This window comes from Lepisosteus platostomus, chromosome 18 (assembly GCF_059453375.1).
Source record: "Lepisosteus platostomus isolate fLepPlt1 chromosome 18, fLepPlt1.hap1, whole genome shotgun sequence".
Taxonomy (NCBI): domain Eukaryota; kingdom Metazoa; phylum Chordata; class Actinopteri; order Semionotiformes; family Lepisosteidae; genus Lepisosteus; species Lepisosteus platostomus.
The window spans coordinates 11,420,842-11,448,826 of record NC_142628.1 but is presented as its reverse complement, the minus strand read 5'-3'; the positions used below and the strand labels follow the sequence as shown (position 1 = coordinate 11,448,826).

Sequence of the window (27,985 nt, the reverse complement as noted above, 5' to 3'; positions counted from 1 at the left end):
AAATTATCATGACTAGAGACTAGAGCAATTTTCTTATTCATGACTGACTGGGATCCACTCAAATGACTTTGTTGCATAATCACTAAATCACCTCATTAGTGAGAAAGGTAATTGGTCACTGGTGATGAGATGATTTAATGATGAGCCTGTTGAATAGTTAATCTGGCGAAAATCAAGAAATGAAAACACGGAAATTAAACATTGCTGCAATTTTCAAGAGAACAACTTCTACATGCAATCTTTAATTTGCCGGCAGTACAGCCAATGAGTCATTGAGTTATTCATTCTGAAAGAAGCTTCTATGTAGTGTTTATGGACGTCAGCAAATATAGCACAGATGTGCAGAAAGTTAAGTGAATTATTCGACAGACCAATCAATGGAGAGGAAAGTGTGATGGTCTGGGTAGGACTGTCTGGGCACTATATCTCTTCACTTGTAGTGACCGATGGGCACCTGACCGCCAAGCAATACATTCATCAAGTCTGGGTGCTGACATGACAGGATTCCAACATGACGGAGCATGACCTCATGCTGCTTGTGCAACAGATGGCCTATTCACCAGAACGGAGTCCCAATGAACGTTTGTGGAATGAGCTACAGTAGGACAACATGTGGTATCTAGAGAGCGGAGATCAGTGAACAGGTACATGCTTGTCCATGTTCTATGACGGGAATGAGACAAAACTCCAACTAGACATCATCTGTAGCCTGTTGTAAGGCATGCATTGCAGCTTCCGTTTCTTACATCAGTGTCCACACATGTTACTAGTCTGTGACTTCACAGTAGATCTCTTTTGATCAATCCTGTTGATGACAAATGTTAAATGGTTTAATTTATATTTCTCGTGTCTATTCAATGAAATATTGTCAGATATTGCTTTGCTATGCAAAAATATTATTTATGTAGTTATTATTATGCGTTGCAGGAACAGCTGCAAGTAACTGTACTGTATAAATGCCAATACAGAAGATTATTCACGCATTTGTTTTACTGTGCATCTGCTCCCTTGGCACACTGCTCTGCTTCCCCAGCACGAAAATCATATGCATTCAGATCCCATCAATATTTGTCAATGCACCACAAAAGGCCCTTGTACTAGAGTACTTTCAGTGGCTGGGGAGGGGAGTGTGTGGGATTCGGTGGCAGTGTTGGAAGAGATTCTAGCATTGGCTCTATCTCACCTGCTGCCAGTTAAGCTTTTCTTGGGCAAACTGGAGTTTTATCTCAAATTTCTTGTTGTTTATAATATGCCTTTATAAGCTTTATTGTCAGTACTTGTTCATATTAGGCCCTGTTTTCAGAATACTGATGAGGGCATTTAAGCACCCAAATGTTTTGAATATGAGGACCAGTGTTTTTAATTGAAGTGAAGCTTCAGTGTTATCTACAAAAATGCAAAGAGGATTCATTTTTTAAACATCTTTTTTTGAATACAAAAGAATATATTTTTATCCAAATACAGCTATGACTGAATATGTATGAGCATCATAGAGGGCCACCCAGATTACAAAAGAAACTAGTCTGTTGTAAGGAATAGAATCACAACTGGATTGGGAACATGGGCTTCCCCTTCTCTTGAATTGAGTGCCACTGCACAAATTGACTGTGTGATGCTGTGAGGGATCTTTGTGCATTGTGAGGTCTTACATTGAAGTAAGCATTTCTAATGGAATATGTAAAATGACATTCTGGGAATAAGACATAGTGGTTATTCATATTTCTAAATATATAATTATTAAATATATAATTAAAGATCTCTGAAATAATTTATTTTAATGGATTTGAATCCAGTGATAGTGATGTATTACTACAAGTCGATGTTCATTGAGGCAACAGGAAGCATTACAAGGCAGAATTTCTCTAAGGCCCATGAATCATGTCATGACATTCCTCAAATTCTTCTGCTCAAACTATGCTGCTGCCATCCTGTATTTCTGTGCAAGTTGTTTACCATGTTTTATGGTTTCTAGCTATTGCATTAGTTCTGCAAAGTATGTTATATATATTTGTAATGCATTTCTAATATTCATTTGCATAATACTTAAATAGCTTTTATTTTTCCTATACAAGCTATGAGGAATCACTTCATAGTACAGTATATCAATTGATAGACAGTTTTCCCAAAGTTTATCTAGAAGATAAATCAAGCCACTACAGCATTTACAGCAAGCACAGTTACTGACACTTGTAGGCTTATAATATTGCCATTACTCTTTTATGTTATCTTTTTTCTCTGTTGTAATCTAAATGTAAAATCCATGTTCTACCAACAGTTCAGCACTGTAAATCACCAAAATCACCCCAAAAAAGAGATGGCTGAGGCAGGGAATGTACTTACTGTATACTGTACCTGTTACATACAACACAAGAGTACATATTTATGATGCATTTAGCTGTCACTTGCTACAGTATATGCATGAAATAACTCATCTGCAGAGTACCCATTACTCATTCAGTAATGAATAAGTAACAACATTTAATGAACAGAATCAAACAACATATTTTAAAACTTTCCTCAAGCAATCACTGGGAATCTGTCCTGCTTTCCGGGTTCCTCTTGTTTTTTATGGCTTTGTCTCACAAGGAAGTGTAGCAGCCCTCTGCCTTTTTTCAAAAAGCTAGACCTAGTACCTTCTCATAAATAACTGATTCTGACTGATCCTTCTGTTCTCATTATGATATATTCAATTAAATAGTGTATCAATGTCATCACATAAACACTGATAGGATTTGTCCCCTTTTGTTCTGTATCGCTTACCGATTTAATGGCTTAACCAGTCCTCATAGGGCTTTAAAATAGTAAGTCATCAAGGCCAGATTTTGATTTCTGGACAAAGCACAAATTCTAGGGCAAATGGCTTAATGGTCAATTATCAAGCTTTAATTCAAGGCATGCTGTTATTTGCACTGCGGAGCAAGTTTGGATCCATGCGTTGCTCAGGGTTTCAACATTAAGCATGAGTGAGAGTCATCAGACCAACCTTTGAGGTGTGAGTTCATGAATATTTCCTTGAAAGGGAATTTAATGACAGCACAAAGTGCATATGAGAAGATAGGACCTAGAATTAACATTTAAAAGACCTAAACTCTCCATTAGCAGGCTCTAAATTCACACGCCCCAGTGCCGTCAATTAAAATGTAGGGGTAGTGTGTAAAGAATGTAGAGCACTTTCAAACCTCAGGTGTTATCTTTCACAAAATGTGGTTTTGATAAAGAAATCCAGCATGTAGCAGCGTAGCTATTGTGCTACATTTGTGCCCTTTTAGGGTAGATACCGATTTCAATGCAGAAACAAAATAATTTGGGAATCGTTGTTTTTGCTGCTTTAAGGGGTAAAGCTGGTTGAATGATGTCGCTCCACAGAAATGAATATTATTTCAGAAACAAAAGTAGCACAAATACTACCATTACAGTAGACAGTACAACCTGGCACAAAGGTAGCACATGCAGTACTTTTCCTACACACTTGTTGGGGGTCTGAGTAATGTCACTCCTACCCGGAAAGAATCTCTTATTTATCAGAAATGACAGCAGCACAAACACTACACACTGAGAACACAGGTGCGTGACAATTATAATATCAAAACTGAAACCAAACTGATGGTGAACTATTCAATCATCATTCCTCTTTTACTCTATTGGCATAGAACTGGGACAGCAATTACGAGATGTTGAAATATTACAGTATGTCACCAATGCAGCCCCACTTTGATACATACTGTAAATTTGCAGATAAATGCATGTATAAAGGGGGAGACAGATGCATTATATCAGTGTTCTCTCCCAGATGTGCTCCACAAGCATTCAATCTATGATCTTTCACCACCAGCTCCATTGATTTAATCATGTGGCTTCGATGTCAGAGATCATGTGGCCTACCAGAGAAGGTTCTCTTCACCCACTGTAACCAAGGCAAGCACAACACACAAGGCAGAAGCCTTCCATACTGTAGATAGGGTAAAACCAAACATGAAGAAACACAATGTCAGTATCAACCAATGGAACATCAACTGAACCAGATAGTGGATGAATATCTAAGAAACGGTCTAATGCTTTGAGACCCAAAACTGCAAGCAAAGTGAGGGTGTTGACAATGGCTCACCATGATCAGACTGTACAGTGCAATACCCAGTGTACCAGAGACAACATCTGATCCACCTGCCATGGAGTATACAGATCCTGTATGGCCTTATCAGTCACCTTTGGACTATCGTGAGGGAGAGCCAATAAATGAATAATGCTGACACAGCTATCTACTTGAACTGTTTCAGCCCAATAAATGAATATCTTGCACTTGCATTTTGAAAGAGCCATCTCAGGTCGACTTCTTCTCAGTGCTCCTGGAAGACAATTCTGCATATTAGGACATTGTGTGATAAGTAGAAACTATTTAAAACCTTACTGTTTTTTACATTGTTGTTCTTTCGCGTCTTTCCTTTCAATTTCACAGATTCCATTGTTTTGAACTGCAAATCTTGAATTAGTTTTGGACTGCTGAATTGTACAGAGTTCCCGAAGGAAAATAAATGTTCCTAGAGTGGTAAAAGTAAATATCCGTAGGCAGTTGTATTGGATAAATGTTACACTCTTTAACAGTAATGAATGTAGTCTCACTTTCCCATGTTTGCTTAGGCAGTAATTTACCTCAGCATTTGCCAGAGTGCACATTTTACAAATTACATTTATTGTTATCTCCTTTAGGCTTGAACATGCTGAAATGCTGTTATCAAGCACAAGCTTTTATTTTAGAGATACACTAACAATTTCAGCTTGGATAGTTTTTTACTTCAGCCTTTGCTTGTTGAAGTAAAATTATTTGTATTTGTGTTTTGCTAAACAGCGGATTTTCTCTAAATAGAGGATTACCAAATAATGCAAGATATTAAAGCACAGAATGCAGTTTTCATTTGTTGAAAGTACAGTAATTCAATTGTTACTTTAATACCCATACCAATAGAAATGGTTATAATATCACAGCCAGAACACCAGAAAAGCCTCACGGAAGATATTGTAAATATTCTTTTAACATTTTAAGCTTCTGCTGTGTTGGCTCAGTCTTGGTTACATCTTAAATTGACAAAAGCTTCAGATATGTTGTCACAGTCAGTAAGTAGTGGCACGGCACTAGAGTACTCAGTGGATATTCTGTCAAACCTAATTGTATTGTAATACTTACAGAATAATAAAACAAAAATAATAAGAAAATCAACAATTGATCATGTTAACATCTTACCCTTGTTTTTCATCCAATCTTTTTCTAACACAACAAAATCACATTAATGAAGAAGGAATTCTAAATAAAATTCAAGTCTGAGGAATGGAATGAAATACCCTGATTAACCTTAATGAAACACTACATTTTGAGCTGATGACGAGTATTGATTAGAAGTGTCTCTTCATTACTGGGCGTTATGTCTGAAGTACAAAGCGATATTTTTAGACATACTATACATAGTTTGAATATCCCATTAGCAAATCTAAAGAAAAACTGCATTGGCTCAGTGATCAAGTCAGTGCATGACTGGGTATTTCCTTCCTCTATCAAGCATAGAGGCTTGTCCAGCCTTGGATCTATTTTCCACAATGGTGCAGTATATTATTTATTCTAGTGCAAGTCCACCTCAGGTCCTAGAGATATAAGGATCTTCTGGTTTTTATTACAGTCAAGCTCTCCACTACTTAACCGAACCTATTATTAGCTAAACGAAGCACATTGAACATACTGTATTTAACCACTAATTGAAGACTTAAAATTCCACAAAGATTGGGACTCTTCAGCACCAGAATGCAAGATCTCTTTTAGGAGGTAAAATAAATGCCTGTCAGTATACTTAGTGAGAGTTTTTAAACATGACCTACAGTAGAGTTGTAAGACATTATAATGGCTCTGGAGAGCATTTCCTATCACAGGCAAGTTCAGAGGCGGTATAGCTGTAGGAATATTCATTGTGTACGGTACTCTGTGTGTGTGTGACTGCAAAATGAATCAATACGTTATGGGATCTTTGTGCTTTCAAAATAAGAGAAACTGTTTAGAAAAACTTAAGGTTTCCTACTGCTGCTAAATATGGAAACACCATATCTCCTGCTACTCAAAATATACATCTCACAATGTATGTTCTACCATTGTGTAATATGTGCTTCCTCTGCTGGTGAAAAACAGAGTATACAAGTGCTATAACTAGGCTTCCAGTAAGATTATGATTGTTATCAATTTGTAGAATATTTGTTAAGTATTATATAGATTGTAAGTGAATATATTATTATTCCGTTTAATTAATTAATTTTAACTGTAACACATCTGTGGTGTTCAAAATTCATTTAAACCTGAAGAATGCCTATTTCAGGTTTAAATAAAAATCACACAGATATTCTTAGTACTGTCTGGTTTTAGAAAGGCTAATTAGACTAATATTAATGCTCAAATGTGAATGTAGAGGTATTTTAATAGGGTTGAAAGAAAAAAAGCTAACACGAGAATATCAGTGTTATTTGTGTGTTAATTGTGCGATGACGACTGGAATTTAGATTAGAGTGGTGCTGTTGGATTTGTATTCAACAATAGATAGATATACAGTAACCACCTCAATATAGTTATGAGCTGTAGGTGCTAGAATATATTTTCTTAAAATAGTGTAATAACTGAAGTAGTTTCTTTTTGTATCACCGAATGGTGTAAACTTTATTGAACATAATATCAAAGCTGTCTATAATATTTCAACTGGTTATAGTAAACTTATAAGTTTTTATATTGAATTGAATTAAAAATAGTTGTAATTCATTTACCCTTTCACTTGAAATCTGGTTTCCAGATGGCAAAGCTCTATCTTGTTTATTTTGTTTGTACTGTAGTGTGTTTCCCCCAGCAATTTCTGTATTGAATTTTTTATTGTTGCCTGCAAACCCATTTGCAAAACTGGAGTCTACTGGACTTCAAAGAACATATTTAGTATGGTTATGCTTTTATTCCTTCCTTGTCACTTCTTTTTTGCAGGAACGTGGATTTTAAGCGAAGGTTTTGCATTTCATTCCCATGTGGTACATGTTGCAACTGTAGGTCTCATTCTTCTGTAATAGCATCTACCTTCATTATCAGTGGGTCTGCATGATGGGTCATGTATGCATCTGCTGTAAAGGAAATGTGCGTAAAGTGTGCTATCAGGTTTATATAGACAAGTAGTAATCTTGGCTAAGAAACAAGTGTTTCTGCCACAACATCTCAAGGCTACAGTATGTGAAATGAAGCATATTTGTTTCTGTTAGTTTCCAGATGATGTGTCTTGGCCAGATTCTACTGGTATATTAAGAGAATCTTAATGCTTGCACAGAAGTCCCAAAACAGGGTACCAGATGTCTTGCTTTATAGAAAGGACAAAGTAAATGTCACCTTTTGTAGGATGTAGTGTCCTTGTGGAATGTTTTTGAGTAAGCTTATCTTGCATGTGTTACAATTCCTTGCATGATTGGGTCATGAAAGTATTGTCTTCTGCACTTTAGTGTTTGTAATTCATTCCACGTTGTATTTTACCAAATACAAATGCCCTCAGAGAACAATGATTTATTCTTGGCTATTTTTCTTTTTTTTTAAGAATGCAGCTGTGCAGAGAATGTCTGCATAGCCTAGAGTTAGAGCTGTCATACAAGCCTAGATTATGATGTATTTCTTAAAGGTATAAAATATACTTTTGGAAATGCAGGAAGATAATTTAATCTTCTGGGGCTTTGTTCTTCAGAGAGTAGCTATTTCACTACAGGTGAGATTGCTTGTAAGATCTGTAAGAACTTTTCAAAATAGCTGATTCACTACTTTTGTTAGCAAACCAAGTATTTAAAGTTTTTTGTATATTCATTTTATCTTCAGACTGATCTGTCCCTTATTGCTAGTTATACAGTATATTCTGGAAGGGCATTCACTGTTAGTTTTGAGGAGCTCTTTGTTGTGTTTTAAATTATTTAATTTGGGAAAACACTGATGGTCATGTGCTGTAATTATCACAATTAATTCTTACAGGTGTTTGCTAGAATCACACATTTATCCAAATTGTATAAATTGTGGGGGAAAAGTGCAAAAAAATGGTCTCACATAGTGACCAATGGAAATGCAATTTGTTTCACCTTGATTTATACTTTTGTACTAAATATGAGTAATACCTTTACTTGTATTTGTTAGACATAAATTACAGAATTCAGATATGACTATAACTCTTTTTCCTTATACTGTACATCTATGGTTAATGTAGGAGCTATTTCAGCAAAAATCCATTGCACCTTATAAAAGGGCCTTTTAAAAACCTTTGTGGCTTTAAGTTATTCATTTTCTGCTGTTGAATAATACAGTATCTAATGTACTTCGCCCACACAGGTATGTATCAATCCTTTAGATTTTGAACAATTTAGAAAGGAACGCTATGACTCAACTCTTTCCAGATCCAGGATTTCATGTGTTAAAATAATTTGTTCTGAAAATATGCAATTTCCGACTGTGAAGTACCAGCGAATTTAATTTAGTAGAATAACATTCAGTTAGGTTGAAAGCTGGAACCTTTCCAATAGAGACCAAACATAGTCTTCTTTTGAATATTTATAACAAGAACAGTTTGGATTTTCATCGTTTCTGTGTTCTCTGTCAAAACGTCAATGCTGTAACATAATTATACTCAAATTTATTCACCTTTGTGTACAGGGAGTGCATCACTAGAATGTCATTGGAAAAGGAAAAAAAGAGTGAGTTTAGATTTAGAACCTAAATCTTTTAATTCCCTTTGCTACGTCGAAAATGACAAATTACTAGGAAATATTTAAAGTATGTTTTCTAATTATGAAGCAGCTTTTTTGCAAGTGGGAAACTTTCTTCCCCTGATATTGTCAGAGGTGATAAGTGGAGGATGTCTAAATATCCCAGACTCTTAACAGAAGTAAATTATTGGAGCTTAGTGAAGACATTCTGTGTGGGATGAATCTTCCTAATTGTGTTCTAAATACACTTCTGAGGACACTGCATTTTAGTAATATGCAACATTGTTTTCCCATCAGGGAGCTGTAGAATATTTAAGGCTTTCTACCCACCACAGAACAGTTTCACAAGGAATGAAAAATACTTTTTTTAACATGATGTGTGGGTGTTCATGTGTAAAAGTGTTTGGCTAAACAATCCGATAAAAAGCAATAAGAAAGTAGAAAACTTTGGGTGTTTGCCTTTGCACTCTAGAGCTCTTTAGTGTTCAAAGTGTTCAAAGTTGCTAAACATCTGTCCCTTATTTTGGTCTTTGCTGATAAGGCATCCTTCTAATCTGTGCCTGATTACTTTCATATACATATTTGAATTCTATTAGAAATGCTTACAAGGGAGTCTCTTGTGTAAAATTAATTCCACAGTTGCCTATTACCGATGAATGTGCAGGCTTCTTTTGTTGTGATGTGCTAACCAGATTTTAACCCACTGCTTTCTTTGAAAACTAGAGACATACACAGAGTCGTACTCTAAGTGTGGCACACCTTGCTTGGGCTTGTTGTTAAGAAGCCAGTATTGAGAGAGTAGGACAGGAAGCAATAACAAAAATCCAACATCTTACTGTTGATGCTCATGTGAAGGACCATTTACTGAGTGGACAAAAAGAGAAATTCCTGTTATTTTAAAAAAGCTACAGTGTGGTTAACCCTTTTACATAGAAGAATTCTAGAAGTGGTTTTTCATGTTTACTTCTCTTTCTTCACAGATCGACTGTTTTATATAATGTAATTGACCTATTTACCTCTACATTTGTTTTTTCAATTAAACAATTTACATCCTGGTGCTTTTGTCTACAACATTAATATTCCCGTACTTTGATGTTGCAGTTTTACATGAATAAATGAATGCAATTACATTTATTATTCCATTTGACAATGCAGTGTATTGGGGGGGTGTTCTGCATACAGTGCATCAGGAGAAACTTTTAACTGCTGCTTAAGAATGGCAGTTCCCTCGTCTATGAAATATTTTAACTGTAATGAATATATTTAAAAGAATATCTTAACCTTTTCTCTTGATCCTTGAAATGTCATTGTTCTACAGCGTATATCAAAGAAAAATGACATTTACTTGTGACTGTGGAAGAAGATTGACCTTTTGAAGATTCTTGGTGGATAAAGTGCAACTGAAGCGTATTTCTTATGAGATCCTCAGTGGTCTTCCTGAACACATGTGGAGGATAAAATAGAAGAGAGGATTTATTTATAACAGCATGAATACAATGGGTATTCATTCAGTATTTCTACAGTCCTATATGCTGCCCAGTTGCCTTCAGAGCAATTGCACATTACAATTTCAAGCTTTTCGTGTTAATCCCTACTTTTGAACACAGAATTCTGATTAGAGTTAGAGAGTAGAGGGTTATAGGGTAGTATTTATTTTCAAACCCATGTGTGGACAGAACTTACATATACTGTACAGTAGCTGTATGGTTTGAAGGTCTTACAATTGACTGAATAATTACATTAGTACATTAGCTTCACCACACTTGAATGATATGCCACCTGCATAAAATATGTGGCAAAGAATGGAAAATCTGAAGTACTGTAGCTTGTGGAAATGCGATAATACAGCAGAAGAGCAGTGATTGTCGTTCTGTTTCTCCTCCAGAGAATAATCTTTTACACACGGTTTGAAATTTTTAAGGTGCTTGTAAATTCAAATCCCAATTGTGTTTTAGAGCTTGTCATATTTTTCATCTCCATCTGTTACCAGAAAAAAAAACTTTTACTGTTAAGAAATATAGATTGGTTTTTGTTTGCACTTTTTTAGCTTTTTTTAAAACCATCCCTTTTTGAAGTAAACATCAGAGCAGATATCTGACACATGCATGGAGCAGTAGTCAGTTGTCAAAAGAAATGATGTATGTAAGGATATTGTTTTCCTTCCTCATCCAGTGAGCAACTCCCTAAGTCATTCAAATTCCTTGTGAAAAACTCGACTCTGAGCTAACCAGGCTTGACTGACAATTTCTGGGACCATGAAGGGGGCTTGGGGCTCAATTCTACAGAGAACTGAACCACTCTTATTGAAATTTTCATTTTGCTTCACGCTTCAGGGTAATACAGCTCAAGACTGACTCAGTGACCCTCTCGCACAAACCAGGAGGCTCTAATTGCATTAATGATTTTTTTTTAATATGCAAGCTGCATCTTAATGAGAAACAATGGAGATGAAAGGGTTGCATTTCTCTTGTGTGCTACTAGCTAAACTGGAAATTTGGGCAAAAGCTGTGCTAGGGATGTGAAACGAGAGACAGTGATTTGAAAACCAGGATTCACTTACAGCTTCCTCCATCATGCTATGCCTCACTGACATATGCAGTTCAGTAATAGACAAGCAATAAGTAACTATTGTTCTGTACATACAGTACAGATTTTCTGTGATAAGTTCATGCTGACAAACAGGTCATTTTGTTTTGACATTCAAATCTATCTCCTGCTGTTATGATCACTATGTGTGGGTATAGTTATATTGTTAAACTCCAGGCTGTAATTTCATATCCAGTTTATTAAACAGCCAATCCAATTTTATTCAATGAATCCAAATTTCAGTATGTTATAGAGGATCAAAGTGTTGTTCAGAAACTGATTGATCCCAGCATATAATGTTAATGCCATTAAATACAACTACAAAAGCATTAATTGTAGTACTTGCAAGTTTGCTTTCACAGAAATAAAAATTGCACTGTCAGCGTTTCACAGCTGCTCATTTTATTTGGCCTGTCTGAAATTAGCAAGGGCTTCCCTCCCATCCCTCATATGGCTTCATTGTAAGTGTAGGATCCTGTTGGTGTCTTCGCTGAAAACAGCCATCAATGGATGCCTTGATGCATCTTCTTAATGAATGTAATTGCTGTCGTTACTGTAGATATTACTCTCGCCCAATTGAAGAAAACGCCTCAGATGACTCAGAAGGCATTGAGCAAGACGGTGGGAGTTAATTGATTGCATCCTGTTTGTACATATCTCAGTCACCTTTTGTCCTCCGGAAAGCAGGCCTGTATTCAGCAGAGACTCATTTCACCTGTTAGCAGTACAGGCACGGAGATGTTCTGTCAGACTCTTTGGTCACATAGCTGAAGTCAGGAGCTATTACAGTTGACTTATGAGCCAGGCCTACACCACAAACATTTGTTTGTGCTCGTTGCAATTACACTTTCGCCAGCTCCGTGGGGAGGCTCTCCTCCAGAGTCTCTCTGCTCGGGCCTTCCTGGAGAGGCAGCAGAAATTCATTGATAAATGTTGTAGCAGTGGAGCAGAAAATCATCTACTTTATGTTTTTATTTTGATGTATTGTGAGAATGCTATCCAGTGATAGCCGTGGCAAAATTACATATGGTGCTCTGCAATCATTTCTGTTTTTCCCCACTGTCTCCTCTCAGGAAAGACAGCGGCTTTGGGAGGGCGTGCAAACTCTAAGCATGTATCATTAGTTTTAGAAAATGCTCAGCACCCATCCCAAAAGATTTCCTCTTCTCAGTGAGGAGCTCAGGTTGGATTCTCTTCTGTTACAGCAGAAGAGCCATTGCAGTCCTGTGAGTTCTGCCATTTTATAATGTGATAGGGATTGTGCGTCATTGGTAATCTCCCTGAACTTTTAACACAGTTATGTATTTATTGATGTATGTCTCTCTTTCTATACATGTTTTCTTAATGCATGATGTTAGACATTATGAAAATCCCTGTAATAGTAAAACAAAATGTAGATGTAATAACATTTACAAAGAAGGAAATCATTCAAGATGCAGTATGTAGCTAACTGGGACGTGAATCAAATGTGATTCTTTCTGAACAAGCTTTAACTGCTTTTGACACAGGCAGATAAATAATGTGCGCTCATCCTATACCATGTAAAATTTCAGATTTGCTTGTGTAATATTCTAGTCATTTTCTCCCCTTTTTTAAGTTCATAACCATGTGTGCAAAAAAAAAATAATAGGCCATGTACTTCAATCCAGGCTTTGACACTTGATGCTGCTAAAGAGAGGAGCAGTCTCATTTGCTAGAATCTGGTGAGAAAGGGGCCTTGTTAAATTGTAGCACCACTCTAAAGCGAAGCTATTGTGTGAAAAATGGGTAATTACCACCTTCCCAGACTTTCTCACAGAAAATTGCACAGTGGAGATATTGTATAGCAGAGTGCTCTTGGAAGAGCAAGAGTCGTCACCTGACCATTCTGCTTTTTTAATGATAGCTTTAATAATTAAGAAAAGGAGTGAGACCCAGTTGGATTTGAATTGTTAAACAGGATCTGCAGGATGTCTTCCGTGTCTTGCTCTATTTGTCTGCTGTCAGAAAGATGCATTGCACAGCAGCAGAGATAACAAATGGGTATGTCATGCTGCTCTGCAGGTGCCATGCTTATGATGTACAGTACAGACAAAGGCAGGAACTTGATGATGAACATGGACAGTGATAAACCATTCATACAATGGGGACAATCTCTTTAGCATTATGGGCATGTAATTTACAGAAAAAAAGCTGTGGTGTTGTCTCCATGTTGACATATTGTGATGATTTTTAGTGTTTTGTTACTTTATTTGATTTTGTTTTTTAACTGTCCCCTGTTGCCTCATAATTGTAATGTTTTTTAATGATTTTTAATAAAGCCAACAATTAATAAAGCCTATAATTGTGTTAACAGTGTGGAGTAGCATTCAGGTCTGGAGGGTCCCGGGTTCAAGTCTTGAGTAGGATAGTGTTGTCATACTCTTGAGCAACGTACTTCCCTCCGATTTCTCCTGTAAATATCCTTCTTTGTAAATGAGATTTCTCTACTTTGTAAATGAGAAGTTGTCCTTAACAGATGTACTGTATTTAAAAAAAAAAATTTAAAAAATGAATCCACATAACTATACAGTCTATGTGATTTATTAAATAATCAAGCAGGAAAACTGCTTCAGTCTCAGCGGTATTGCCAGTGGCTTATACTGAAAATTGTTGAAGGTAAAATTGTACATCTTGTTTACAATATAAATTTAATTTACGAAACGGTGAGCTCTCTAATGCGGCATAAAAGAAGGGCTGTAGCTGTGAGACTGGCATCAATACATAAATTTCATTCAGGAAAAATATCTTGCAGTTGGCTGTAAATAGTCAGCTTGGAGGGGATTTGTGGCTTGCTTTATAGGTAGTACAGATGATTAAGATGCATACACAATGACCACCTTAGGAAGAGCTGATTGCTTTTATTAATTAAGAAATATTTTAGGGGAGGCATCAAGTGTTATTTTATTACCAAAACCCGTTTAAAAATATCATTATTGTGGACCATTTAGGCATTAATAATCTATCATGCATGGGGATGAACCAGTATTTCACATCTTACATTTTAATTAAGTGGTCTTTTTTTTTTCAATGGGAGTCAGATTACAGACACATAGTTTAATAGAATACATGTGAGGTAACTCTGCAATTGTGTTAATCGTAGGTTGTGTTTTATGTGTCGTAATGTTTATGTACTTTATGGATTTTTTTAAATTACTGCATGTTTAGGAATGCATATTTATTTAAAGTACAGTATACTGTATACTGTACATTAAATGCGTTGGTTGTCTACAGTGTCGTCTAATAATCAGTATTCCTGCTCTTCATGACTTTTCATTTTCCCCAGTTCTCTTATGCTCATATTCTTTTTAATACAAGGGTATTCCTTTATGCCTTTTTATTAACTATTTTGTTAAACAGTTTTAGAAAGCTGAAATGTTGTTTTTCTTGCTCAATCAACTAGAAGCTTCAGGTACAGTATATTGCTTATTATTTTGGCCTTGTTTTAGAATCTCCCAGTTAAGACTATGTAAGTGCTGTAGTAGCAATCAAAGGAGATCCATGCATGACCTTTCTAAAAAAGGCCATTGGTGTTTCATTTTATCAGGGCCTGACTTTGTGTGAAATCACATCCTATTCAACCCTTAGAAAGACTGCAAAATGGTGATGCAGAGGTGCTTGTATTATAACTTGGGTACATTGTGCAGTGGTTTAACAAAACATTTCTCACTGAAGATATTTCATTTCAGATTTCTTGACTGCATTAAGAGCTTATTATGAGTAATCATAGTGGTATTAGATTTCAAATTAATGATTAATGAGCAAAACTGAATTGAAAAAAGACTTATTAGAAGATTGTCATCTTTGGTTATCCTGTTTTCTCATTAATGTTCCCATAAGGTGTAGATTGCTGTTGTCTAAAAATATACTTATTTGTCAAATACAAGAAAAACTAAAAACGATTAGTATCACCTTTTATAAATTATAATGCACTATGAAAAGCCACTTATTTGCATTACAGTACTCCCATAAAAATGAAAGTGAATATCTTCAGCTCTCTGCTTAATTTGCCTAAGAAAGATGGATGTAAAATATATGGGATGGTACTTTTTTTTTTGCTTGATCAGCATACAATAAGCCCAGTCTTTAAATGTTTGCCCTGCAGTTACCAGTGGAAGTTTTAATTTATTTGTAACCTCATTCTTTGGGATTCAGCGGGGACTTTGTGCTAGTTTGAAGATTAGAGCCTCAAAAGCTTGGCTGGAAATGATCACAGTGTAATATCCTAATGACCCTTGCAGGCATTTTATTTTGGGGTGTGTAATTGTTTTGCATTGTATTCTCATTAATCTTTAGTGCTTAGCGCTTCACAAGGAACGTGAAATTTGGACAGAAAATGCCTTATATACTGTAAGTTTACCGTGTTATACTTCACCCTGCTCTGATTTTATTTAGTATATGTTAAGAGTGCTATGGTAAAACAAACAAGTCCATAACAAAGCACAGTAAACCTGATACAAGTGTGGTTACACTTGCATGAGTGTATAAGACTGTAAACATGCCTTAAAAATCTTTCACAAGCAGTGTAACGAAGGTTTGATTGTCCCAGATTCGGAATGTTTTTCAAAAATGTATATAGAAGCATTATTTCTTGAAAACTCTCCTTCTACAGTACACCTGCCTATCAGTCAGTGCTTCACATGACCTAATGATTGCCTTGATCTGGAGATGGAAATGGAAAATGGCCACACAGCAGGTGTTCTTTCATAATTGCCAAACCTGTGAATGCGAAACAGAAGAGAAATAAATCATGGAAACTTAAGAACATTAGTGATGCACAGGAATATCACATAAACTTAATGTTTCTTTTTAATGTTCTTGCTGAAATGTATAAGTGACAACTCTAAGACAGTTGACTGAAACAACTTGTGTTTTACTGACCAAACCTCATACTGTGTAGTAGTCTGTCATAGTTATGGCAGTTAATTCAACCTGAACAAGTCATCAGCCTGTTACAGCCATCTGTATTGCCAGGTTTTGATTTCCACAGAGCTGAAAAAAAATATCTTGGCTGTATTTGCAGCAGCATTGATTGGGTACGGTATTTATTTACTGCCATCTCTGGAATTTTCCACAGAAAGCAAGCAGTGTGTGCTTTTTGATTTTTTGGAATTCTTCAGGATACATTATTTTTAGCCACTGCCCCCACCAATAAAATCAAGCTGAAAATAGATGGATATTATTTTTAAAAATAGTCCAGCTTAACCAATATGAAGCCTCTAGCAGGCATGTAGCATGTATAATGCAAATAGAGAGCTGAAAGTCCATCAGCTAACATTTTTGTCTTAATATACAAAGTGGATGTATTATGAAAACCAGTTTAATTTTAGAGCAGAGTGCAAAATGTTTTAGTCTTTAACCTTTTGTGAGATCAATATAACCCAAAGATTGTCCTGACAGGACATTAACAAGATCTGACAACAGGTTTGGCTGGGATTTTCACCACAGGCATATGAAGAACATTAGCTCATTAATGTCTCTTTCTTTTTTCCATCTTCAATCTTCAGGGATCTTCAAGTTCTATTTTAATTATTTGTGGATGGTCTAGCATGGTCTGTCTACCTATCACAGTCCTTATACAGTACATAGTATCTATACTTTTCATCAATTTCCCAACGGGATAAATAAAGTATTATCTATCTTTATTCCACTGTATGGAAGCTATATTAGGTTTTATCTAAGCTAGGTTTTATCTACAACATTTTGCCACAGTTGACTGCAGTATATTCTACAGTCTAATACACTACAGATTTCACAATTAGAAGGTGAAAAAGACAGCAACATGACACTAATTTAGGTAGTACTTAATTTCAAAATATAGCCTAATTTGGAATTTTGAATATTTTATCACTGGGCTGTTTTAATCACTTATTTTTCAATCGAAGTTAATTGAAGTTGACTACAATTCAACAGCTGCAAACTTTTTTACCAAATAGTAGCAGAGAAAGCCATTGTGAGCTAAAGCAAAATATCAGCTTTGATTTTTATTTCATTGTATATCCAGGCTTGGTCATTGTAATGCGTTTACAGTAGGTGGTAAAATATATCTGAATTATTTTTGCAAAATGCATAAAGCAAAAATCCGTGGACTAAACTCCCACAAGAATACCACATTTTTTCAAAGCAAAATTCCTTCTCTACATCTGCAAACCTGTGATTGCAGAATGTAATTTTTGGATGTAATATGCCTTCTGGAGATTATTTTTAGCGATTTTAATCTAGAAACTGTCAGCATTTTATCAGCAGCGTCAGTAGCTGATTTCAGAACCTTTCATGAAGTTCAGCAGGTAGAATTAGATTCTGTAAGGGTGTATATCCCTTCCCCCAAAACCCTATACCAGTATTTTTTCCAAGTTCTCTTTCTGGTAATACTGTAGTTTAGAAATGACCCACAGTCAATTTCCTCTGTATCTTTGAGGCAGCCTCAATCTACTTTACTTTAGCATCTTGTTCCCCACCAGTTTCTCGTTGTAGGATTACAATTAATAATACTTTCTGTTTATAAGCACATTTCAGTAACTCAAAGCACTACAGGGCACATGTACAGTATAAAGGAAAACAATTGGAGTAAAAATACTGTACATGAGACCTTGCTTGTAGTACAGCCTGTATGTTTTCTTCTGTTAAACATCTAAAATGCATAACAAGCCAACTTTATTGTCTTTAACCTTTAAAACAAAAAAGAGTGTGGTATTTATGTTGACAATTACTAAGCATAAAAATATTAATCCACAAGATATTTAGTTTTCACATTGTTGTGTTACGTAGAAATGGCTGTAACTCATCATACATCCACAATCTGAGCATCCATGTGTAAGTATACGAATATAACAGGACAGGTTGCCCTTTCGTTCATAAACAGTTCCTGAAACCAGTAATAGTCTGCAAGTATTATTTGAAATGGCACCTGCTGTATATTTTCTCATATCTAATGACAAATGACTTTGGCTGCCAAAATCTGTTTAAAAAGACCCCTTTCTGTTACTCAAGCCTGTTCCTGACCTAGCTGCTAAGATGATTTAACTTCCAGAGAGAATTTAGGGGTATTTAAGATGTATGTTTTTGACATGATGTACTGTAAGTGAAAACAACATACCAGTTCACTGAAGAAAATGGGGAAGTCTGATCAGATCAGAACTGAGTGAATGCCCCAGGGACTAGTTGCTGGTTTGTAGAATGTCAAATTGTCCCCCTAGCCAATATGTTAGTATTTCAGTGATTGGTTTTAGTTGAAATTATAACAGTGGTAACATGCTTTCTACCATGGTGTCTGTTTTAAAAAAATGAAACACTGTAGACATGAATGCCATTTGAAGGAAAAGCAAAATAGACTACCATTCCTAAACGTATAATATAAGCAGATCATATTCATAAACAGAAATTAAAAGCTCAGAAAGATGTTTTACTGTTTTAACTTTCAGAATTAAAGGTCTTGGACAAGGGTGAGATACTCATACATTTGCCTGAAGTGTCCTGCTATATTGATTCTTTTCATTTGCAGAAATCAATCTCAATTTCCACAGGATAAAATCAGATATACCATTGTGCTTTTTTGTCTCCAGCAAAAAAAAAAACATGAAGTGGGACAGACCAGGAATGTAGCTGTGAAAGCTGTGGGTGTTACCCAGTGGACCTGAGGAAGTGTCCATAGTGATAGTGATAGAGAACTAGCCGTGTCATTGAAGTACAAAGCCCCACCCAGTTCAGAGCTTCTTACCATTCTGTCCATTTGTAATTAGAAAATACATGTTTTTACAAGCACTGTACCAAAATTCTTTGCAAAGATACGTTTTGTATATTTTTAAATATACTTTATATAAAATACTTTATTCCTTTGGCTGTATTGTACAAAAGCAAAAAAAAATAATATTTCTTATTTCAGCATTTTGCATTTCTTAAATGGACCACTTTGATTATTCCTAAAGCTGGTGCTCATTGATTCAGGCACACTGTACTGCTCGTATTTGAGGTGTAACAGTATGATGAGATTGTATGGTGTCTGTCCTGTACTACGAAGGTTCAGTATTCCAAGCAATTATCTATACTACTTCTTAATTCTTGAAATATTAGGGTTGATGGTTACTTTATAGAAACTCAATCTTCAGTGCAGGTAAATCTTTAGAACCTTTTATACATTTGGGACCTGTTGTATTGATTGAGAAGAAGTAAATCCTTATGGCAGATGGCTCATTCTTATAACAGTTTCTGAAGCTCTAACAGCAAAAAAGTACCATTACAACTACATAATACATTTCATGAATCCTCATTAATTGCTGTGAAGCACTCAAAGAGATTTAGAAATTTAAATGCAGTACCATGAAGAAATCACTTCACGAAGTGATTAGTATATTAGGGTTTTGTAAATTTATCACAGACAACTGAAAGACGTAGCAACATTATTTTATACATTGAAGGTCAGAAAACTGTTTCCTCAAGCAATATTTTATATATTCAGTCCTACAGAATTTTGTGTTGAAAAGTCCAAAAGTTCTACGATCGTGATCATGACAACAGACAATTCCTGTAGCTTGTATTGTGCTCAACCTTAATAATAATATGATAATGCTGATCAGTATTTTGATTCAGCATCAGGAATTTTGAGCAGCTAATCAAGAATTTATAAATTTAACTCCAAAGCTTTTACTGTAATTGTTCTATTTACCAGGACTGCTTCTGTGAAAGATGGTTGTCTGCACTCATGCTTGGTACATGTGCTCTCTCCCTCTGTAAAAACACTTCTGTATACATTGATCAAAAATCTTTACTGGGTTCTGGATGAACCAGAATATTTTTTCTCTGCATTTCTTCAAGTTTCTTAGAAAATCAGGAAATGTATAGTAATCCAATACTTTAAAAATTCAGAAATATATCCATCTATCCATCCATTTTCTAACCACTTCAATGGTGAATCCAATACAGAGTTGTAGGATTTAGAAATAATATACAGTATGCTATCAAGATGCAAATGTATATGTACACCACAGCTGTTTATGCAATTGCACCCAGCTTTGAACTTAACAGGAGGCTGTATTACTTTGTTTACAAAATAGATGGTGAAATAAAAAGTAAAATACTTTGTGTTTCCTTTTTTCATTCATTTTGGAATAAAGGGTGGTACGATGGCACGCTGCAGTACTGGAGCCTTGGGTTCCAGTACAATCTGCTTGGATTGTGTATGTTCTCCCTGTGTTTGTATGGGTTTCCTTCAGGTGCTTCACTTTCCTCTCATGGCTTCTGGGAAAATTGGCCGTGTGTGCCCCGTGTGTGCCCCGTGTGTGCCCCGTGTGTGCCCCGTGTGTGCCCCATGTGTGCCCCATGTGTGCCCCATGTGTGCCCCATGTGTGCCCCGTGTGTTCCCCGTGTGTGCCTGTAATGGACTGGTGTCCCATTCAAAGTGCATCTGCTTTGCATCTGTTGCTTGTCAGGATAGGCTCCAGCTCCCCTGTGACCCACAATTGGAAGAAGTGGATAGAAAATGGATGGATGGATTTTGGCATAAAGCCTGCTTAAACTCAACTATTAAAATACTTATTACATATTTTTCAGCCAGTATAATACTACCTAGATAACTTCAGCCTTTTCTTACATTACTGTCCCTTCAGTATGCATGATCTCCATTTACATAACTTGCAAAGCTTTAAGAAACAGTACATTTTAAAAATTAAAGGGATAGTTGAAGATAAAAATATTCAAATCACAGGGAAGCAATTGTTCCACTAATCCTTCACATTCCTCAGTATTCATGCTTTGAAAAACACCATCTCAACATTTTACAGTTATAAAACACTACAGTAGTTTTACTATATCTATTAGTAGTTATATTATAGTAATGATTTTATTTTTCATTTTTAGGCTACTAAAAGTGATTATTAGAGAGCAAATTACATATGCATGATATGTCTCTGAGCCCACAGAGTGCAGTCTGCATGCTGAATGCTTTCCAACTAAGTCTACATTGTATAATGCAATTCTGAGAAGAAGTGACATTTAAAGCAATATTTCAATGTAGTTTGTATTGCATTATTCTTTAAAACAAACAAATGGCCATGTGTCAAGGTATATTTGCCATTTTTATTGTAATGAATAAAATACTCTGAAGTAAACTTATGTTACAAAATCAATCCCCCTCTCTAACACAGAAACTGTCCAATATACTGTATATAGTGGAACACGCTGGGCAGGGTTGGGTTGTGTTTCTGGACCTCATTTGAAAGGGGGGTGCATACTTTAATGCACAGAAACCCAAACTATGAGAAACAAATTCCAGAGTAATCTGACACTTTTTGTAACACCAGTAAGACAAAAATGCTTAAAATGAAACCGAAATCCATCTTTAGAAAACAAGGATTTATTAAAGCCCAAGTTTGGGCCAAAGTCTAGTTCAGATTCATTTCTAAACAAAGGTACTGTAGATATCCCAAAAGAGCTCCAGCTGCTTTCTTTAAACACCTTATTTCTGTCACTCTCTTTCCAACAGTCCAAACACACATACTAAGTAGCATTTTACACCTGTGCTGATTGTTACTGCCCAGGTGTGTCTATTTGACTGGGGTTTGTTTCCTCTTTGGGGCAGACACAGGATTTTGTGACTTGTACTTCTCAAATTTGACTTTTCCAGAATGATTTTTGATCATTCACAGAGAGGTATTTGTGAATTGTGAAAAATTGCACCCATTAATTCATGCAGTGTTTTTATTCACAAAACATGGATAAAGGAGGTGTTTAATTAGCTTGTGAAGATGCTCAGAAAAGCATATGTTCACAGTTTCTCAGTGGTGCAGTAAATGAAAGGCTTCTTTTGAGCACTTGTTTATAACATTGCATCATGAAAGATTAGAAAGATTAAAGACAAAATGTGTAACAAGAATAAGCAGTGATATATACATCTTCTCTCGGGATAGTTTCTCAATGCTTTGTTGTGTCAAAAACAATTTCAGCATCCATCCTCCTCAACTAGGATTGAGGATTGATTTGCATGGAAGGCTTCCTCTGGATTTCCTTAATGTATAATAATTTACTTTGCATTACATCACAATTTACTACTGATAAATACCTAGCAACCTGAAACTTAAGTGTACTGTCATGCTTGGACTGACCACTTATTTTCACTTAGACACATTCAAAGAAATAGTGGACCTGAAAGGCCTTGAGCTACTCCAATGCACAAAATGTACGAAACATCATTATCCTTCATACTTTTAAAGGTTTTCTTAGGTGAATGTAGCATTGTATACCAGCACTTTTACTTTTTGCAATTGTATTAACATGCTGTATTTTACTGCAGTAACCCATGGAAATACCATGAGATAACATGACAAGATGGCTCTAAGAAATATTTCTTGCAGTACACAATGAAGGTATGTTAAAGCCCTAATGACCATGGGACAAACAAGGCAAACGTGCAAGACTGCTCTGATAAATGCATCATGGTGAATGCTTATAAAATGAAGTCTTCACCTTTTCTTCATGTATCCTGTCTGCTGTGCATTCCCTGTTGCTCTGGAACCTAGTTTTCAATGCTTTCTGCTGGAATGTGGAAATATGTTGGCCTTGTTCCTTTTTATCTCACTTATGCTAATGGTTTTGTTGTGACTGAAGTGAAAAACTTCAGACAATTCAAGTCCAGGTCGTCTGCATATTGTATCAGTCTTATTAAGTCTCCTTAAATTTGCCTAGCACCAGTTATTGGCACATGTACCCTTCACCTGCTATTATTGGTTTTATTTTAAACTTTTCCAAAGTGCTCAGTTTAATATATTAATTGTGGATGTGCTCGTTTACTCACACGTGGACTGATATTAATGTCTTTGCACGTGAATTCTTCAAATCCATGAACAAATGCAAGGAAATGTGATGTTGTCACCACAATGGGATGCCAAGAATGGCAGGAGAAAAATGTACAATGTCACATTACAGTATGTAATTTATTGCTGACCGTGGTTTATCCTACCACGTAGAGTTTTAGAGATGGGGAAAAGGATCTGGGAGCATATAGTGTATAGGGAACTACTGTTCTTTACCAACTGACATCAGTGGGTTTACTGGTATAGCAAAGTCTTGTCTCCAGCTGTGTCTTTAAACAATGACTGGTTTGCCAGTGCTTGGCTTTGTGATCTAGGAGGGATATTTCTGCTCACATGTGGCAGATATTGGGAAGTTAGATGTAAGCAAGCAGCTGAAGGAAAGATGAAAAAAATCCTCTTCTTAAGGATAAAGCAAATCTCACTTGGATTAAAAAGCACTGACTCATTCGTAAGAGCTGCTTTGTGTGAACTACTTTTAAAGAACACAGATGGTGTTTTGATGGGAAAAAAACATTAGCAGAACACAACTCCCAATAAGTATTAGAATATCAGCCATACAAATATTTATTGTTGGCGCTGGGTATTTTTCAGCATCAAGAATCCTTTAATTAAGAACTGTATGTACATTTGAGATGTCTAGATTGTTTTTTTTTCAAGCCTGCATTCTGCTGATCATTCATTTCATTATCACGTACATGTTATTTTTAGATTCAGAGTGATAGATGCAAAATTAATTTAACATTTTAAGGCACGAAACCAAGGTTACTTTGAGGTTACTTTTACCATGGTAAAGGTAACTGCAACAAGAATCCGTTTTAAAATGGAACCAGTACATTTGGATTAGAAGATGCCTTTTAATTGTGTTTTCTAAACTCAAGAGACAGTGCCTAAAACAGAAAGCATTACATATTCTCCAAGTCAGATTGTATTAAAAACATCTTTCTTCATCTCTTTCCACTTCCTTTTATGTTTTATTTCCTCATTGCTTTGAGCCATCCGAATAATGTGCTTCATATATAATTCTTTGAATAGTTTGCGTTTAAAGTGAAAACACTTCAAGGGCTATAGTGTCTGCATTTTTAATTAAAATTATAAACCAGTAAGGATCTGAAAATAAAGCAACTAAGATTTTATGAGTTAGCTTAGTATAAAATGCATAGTATCAAATCAAATGCATAGTGATGGTATTCCTGTGATATAGAGAACATGTAAAGCACTTTGCAAAACTATTTTCTCTTGCAAATTAAGAAAGATTACATGTAGTTCTATTGTTTTATGCTGATAAACAGTATTAAGACAGTAGCTAAAACATACAGTACTGTTATCAAGTAAATTCGAATTGCTTTGTGTGCAGAACATAATCTAAGAGGCACTTTAAAAGTGGTCGGTTTCATTTAGCACAGTACTATAACTTTAAATATGTTACCATGATCTTGGAGTACCCATGGTGATGAGATGCTATAATTATAGTCTCTGTTTGATAATTCCTCTTTGTGGCATAATAATTTAGTGGCATTCATAACTGTTTTAAAAGACTTAATCCTGTCCTAAGCAGATTAACTATTGAATAAAATGTTGTCACAGGCTGGTCTGTGGCTCTCTCAGTTACCAGTTACTAGAAAAATGTGTGCTGACTTTGTCTCATAGATACCTCGGTCTTGTTTTTCAGACTCTGACAAAGGCCACCCCAAGGAGGAGGCTGGGGTGATCTGGAGAGTGACGGGGGGCCTTTTCAACATCACCAGGGGAGCGGTGGGCGCCACCCTGGGTGGCGTGGCATGGGTCGGTAGCAAAAGCCTGGCGCTCACCAAAACGGCCGTCACAAGTGTGCCCGCGGCTGGCGTCGGGTTGGTGAAGGGGAGCGTTTCCGTGGTAACGGGAGGCGTGGGAGCCGTGGGTTCTGCAATGGCCAACAAAGTTCCCTTCACACCAAAGAAAAAAGACAAGTCTGACTAGATTTTCCCTTCATTTCCAGTTTTTGCTTTTGTGTTTTTTTGTTTTTTTGGGATTATGTCTTGGATATACCTGGTCACAGCTGAGCATCTGTCTGCTAGGGCACTTGTTCATGGAGAAGGTGACCAGAAAAGATATCCATTAGCCTCTTGCTTGCCCCTGCAGTACTTATGTGTATTGTTTAGAAAGTGAGGTGTGTTTTTTATTGCTTAAAAACATAGTGATACAGACAAGATAAATAAAAACATATATAGTTTACTGGGGGAATGGCCATACACTAGTCACATTTATTTTGTGAGAAAATATGCACTATTTTTCAAGACAAAAAATGGTCCTTTTCTGGCCTTATGATGCTGCAGTTATATTTTCAAGTGTTGCAGGCAATAAGTGGGACAATGCCTTTCATTTCCAACACGCAAATATTAGTAGCCAGACCTTTCACCTTGGCTAGATAGCAGACCTGATGCATGTTGCGTGATGTTGAACATACTGTAAGTGGTGTAGGTGCTGTAAAAGCAGCACACGGACTTGTGTAAACAGTTCGGTAACATATTGTCGTTACAAGCTTAGAGAGTTTGACTTTTAAAATAAATTTTAAAAATCCAGATTCGAAGGTCTATTTAAAAGTACTTACTTTTCCCTGGGTTTTTAACTTTCATTTTAGAAAGCAATAAAGGCTTACTAGGCCAGTATCGTAAAGCACTGGTCACCTGCAAGACTGAAATCAAAAAGACTTTGACATTTTCAAGTTCTGCTACCTTTAGTGATGAAATTTCTCTGTTCAGAATTGTTTTAGCTGACTTAATTATTGTATCGCTTTCTAACCCCCTCGCCTTTCCACTGTTCTGTTAAATGTTGTTTTGTGTGCTTTACTTGTGAGAAGGTGGAACAATCTGTTAATTCCGGAAACACTCCCTGTTTTCACAGCATGCTCCATCCAGCAACAATCAATGGGCCATTGTCCTAAAATGAGGACTTTGATATTAAATTCTACCTGTTGGTACAGTCAGCATAAGTAACAAAAATTGTGTGTTGATTTGTCCACTTGCATCCCCACTTCAGAAATCAAGCACGCAGGTGTGGTTTGGATTGGTTCAGAAGACAGACCTAACATAGCTGTCCTGCCTGGAATACTTTCCCATGGAAAGTGGATGACTTGGCAATAATAAGAACTTTTGCTTTGTTTCCAAGATTTGTCCTACAGTACCTACAGTATGTAAAAAAGGACCAGGAAAAAATTAACAATAATCCATAGGTAGGTTATGTAATATAAAGGTATACTCAGTATCATATTCTCCATATTCTGTCACAGATATGGAAATAGACGCTTATAGTCTACTATTTATTTTTTGAAACGGCTCAAAGATGACTTGCTAAAATTATTTTCTGGGTGTAAATCGGTAAGGATTGTATACATTTTAAAGGGGGTGCCTCATCCAGTATCACAACTTTTTTGGGAAGAAAGCTAGAAACCATTTCCAAAAAAGAAAAATCCCATTTTTATGCAAGCACTGCAGGGGTGAATCCTAGGCAGTCCCATGATAGTAATGAAAACATCAAGTTGCAAGGGCTGGGGATAAGTGGTTACATCATGCCCAAAACTTGCATAGACTTCTTTGCATAAATGTATTTTGATGTGCCTGTGTAGATTAGCTAAATACAGAGGTGTGCTGTATTTTTCAAGGGTAGAAAATAAAATTCAAAATGCATAAAGAACTAATTTCTTGAAACCCTGTACATTTTCTATGATGTAATGCATATTTCCAGTAGAACTGTTTTGCTCATATAAAGTTGTATTTCCTCTCTTCTAGCAATCCAGATGTATTCATTTTTCTATGTTTAAGAAAAAGAACTTTTCAATTATTGTACCTAAGTGTTTGCTTATACAAGTCACTGTGAGCTTTCTTTACTGGCAGTTGAAATAACAAAGTACTGAATCTGCATGATAGTTATGTACATGAATACATTGCATGTTTCAGGGACTGTAACTAAGTGTATATGATGCAGTACATTTTTCCAAATTAATTCTTACCACTTGGTTATCTGTTTTTCACCTGTTCTTCACATAAGGTTCTTGTAGGAACTGGAGACCCTGTTACTGTAAATCAAAATTCTAAGACCAGTTAGATTTTGTCTATTATAGAACTATTTTTGCAAACTTGATGCTGTATTCTATAAAATCTATAAATAAATAAAGTAACTCTGTATTTTAATGTAGAAATCACAAAATGTTTTTTTTTCCAAAAGTGTTCTCATTTCAGGGGGAGTGAATAAATTAGCGATTTACTGTATTTGTGGCACATTTATTTTAATCCATGGCATTGTTATGTTATTTTTTAAAGCCAGAGACAAGTAATGAGTAATTATTGTGTAATCTTTACACACAAGAACAGTCTAGGATAACTTTCCATTCAAGCCTTGCTGTTTGCGTGAAAAGACACCTGAACACAGCTTTGTGTCTAATTATGAATTGCTCTTTATCTACCTTAAATTTCCCATTGACACGCCTCGTTTGTGACATTTGTTGTGGTTCCTTTTGAACAATTACTCAACACCTTGTTCATTCTTCTCCCCTCCCTTATTTTATTTCTTTTAGTACTGCTCTCATTAGATAGCCCCTCTCTCTGGTTTCTTTAGATCTCTCCCCCTTACTGTTAACATCCCTCTCTGAGCCTTTTCTGTTCCTGCCCTGAATTCATTTATTCTTTTCTTTGTTCTGGCAAATCAGCTGGATTTACAGCTTGAATACTTCTGGGTTCCTTTATGTCCAGCTACTGCTAGGGATTCCTTCCTAATCACTGTTCCCATTGCATGCTGCAAGGAGCCCTGTGCGAATGGGTGGAGGCAGGCTTTCTTCTTCCTCTGTGTCTGGTTCCAGAAAGAAG

At 36.0% G+C, this 27,985-nt stretch overlaps 1 protein-coding gene across 1 annotated transcript in view; it reads left to right on the top strand.

The window, feature by feature from the left end:
* Positions 1-27,313, top strand: part of LOC148645660 (transmembrane protein 263) — a 65,731-nt gene extending 38,418 nt beyond the window's left edge. Inside the window, exon 3 of the mRNA XM_088612064.1 lies at positions 24,817-27,313. Coding sequence (XP_088468190.1) covers positions 24,817-25,103 — 287 coding nt within the window. The 3' untranslated portion in view covers positions 25,104-27,313. The remainder of the gene's footprint in view (positions 1-24,816) is intronic.
* The last annotated feature ends 672 nt before the right edge of the window (positions 27,314-27,985 follow it).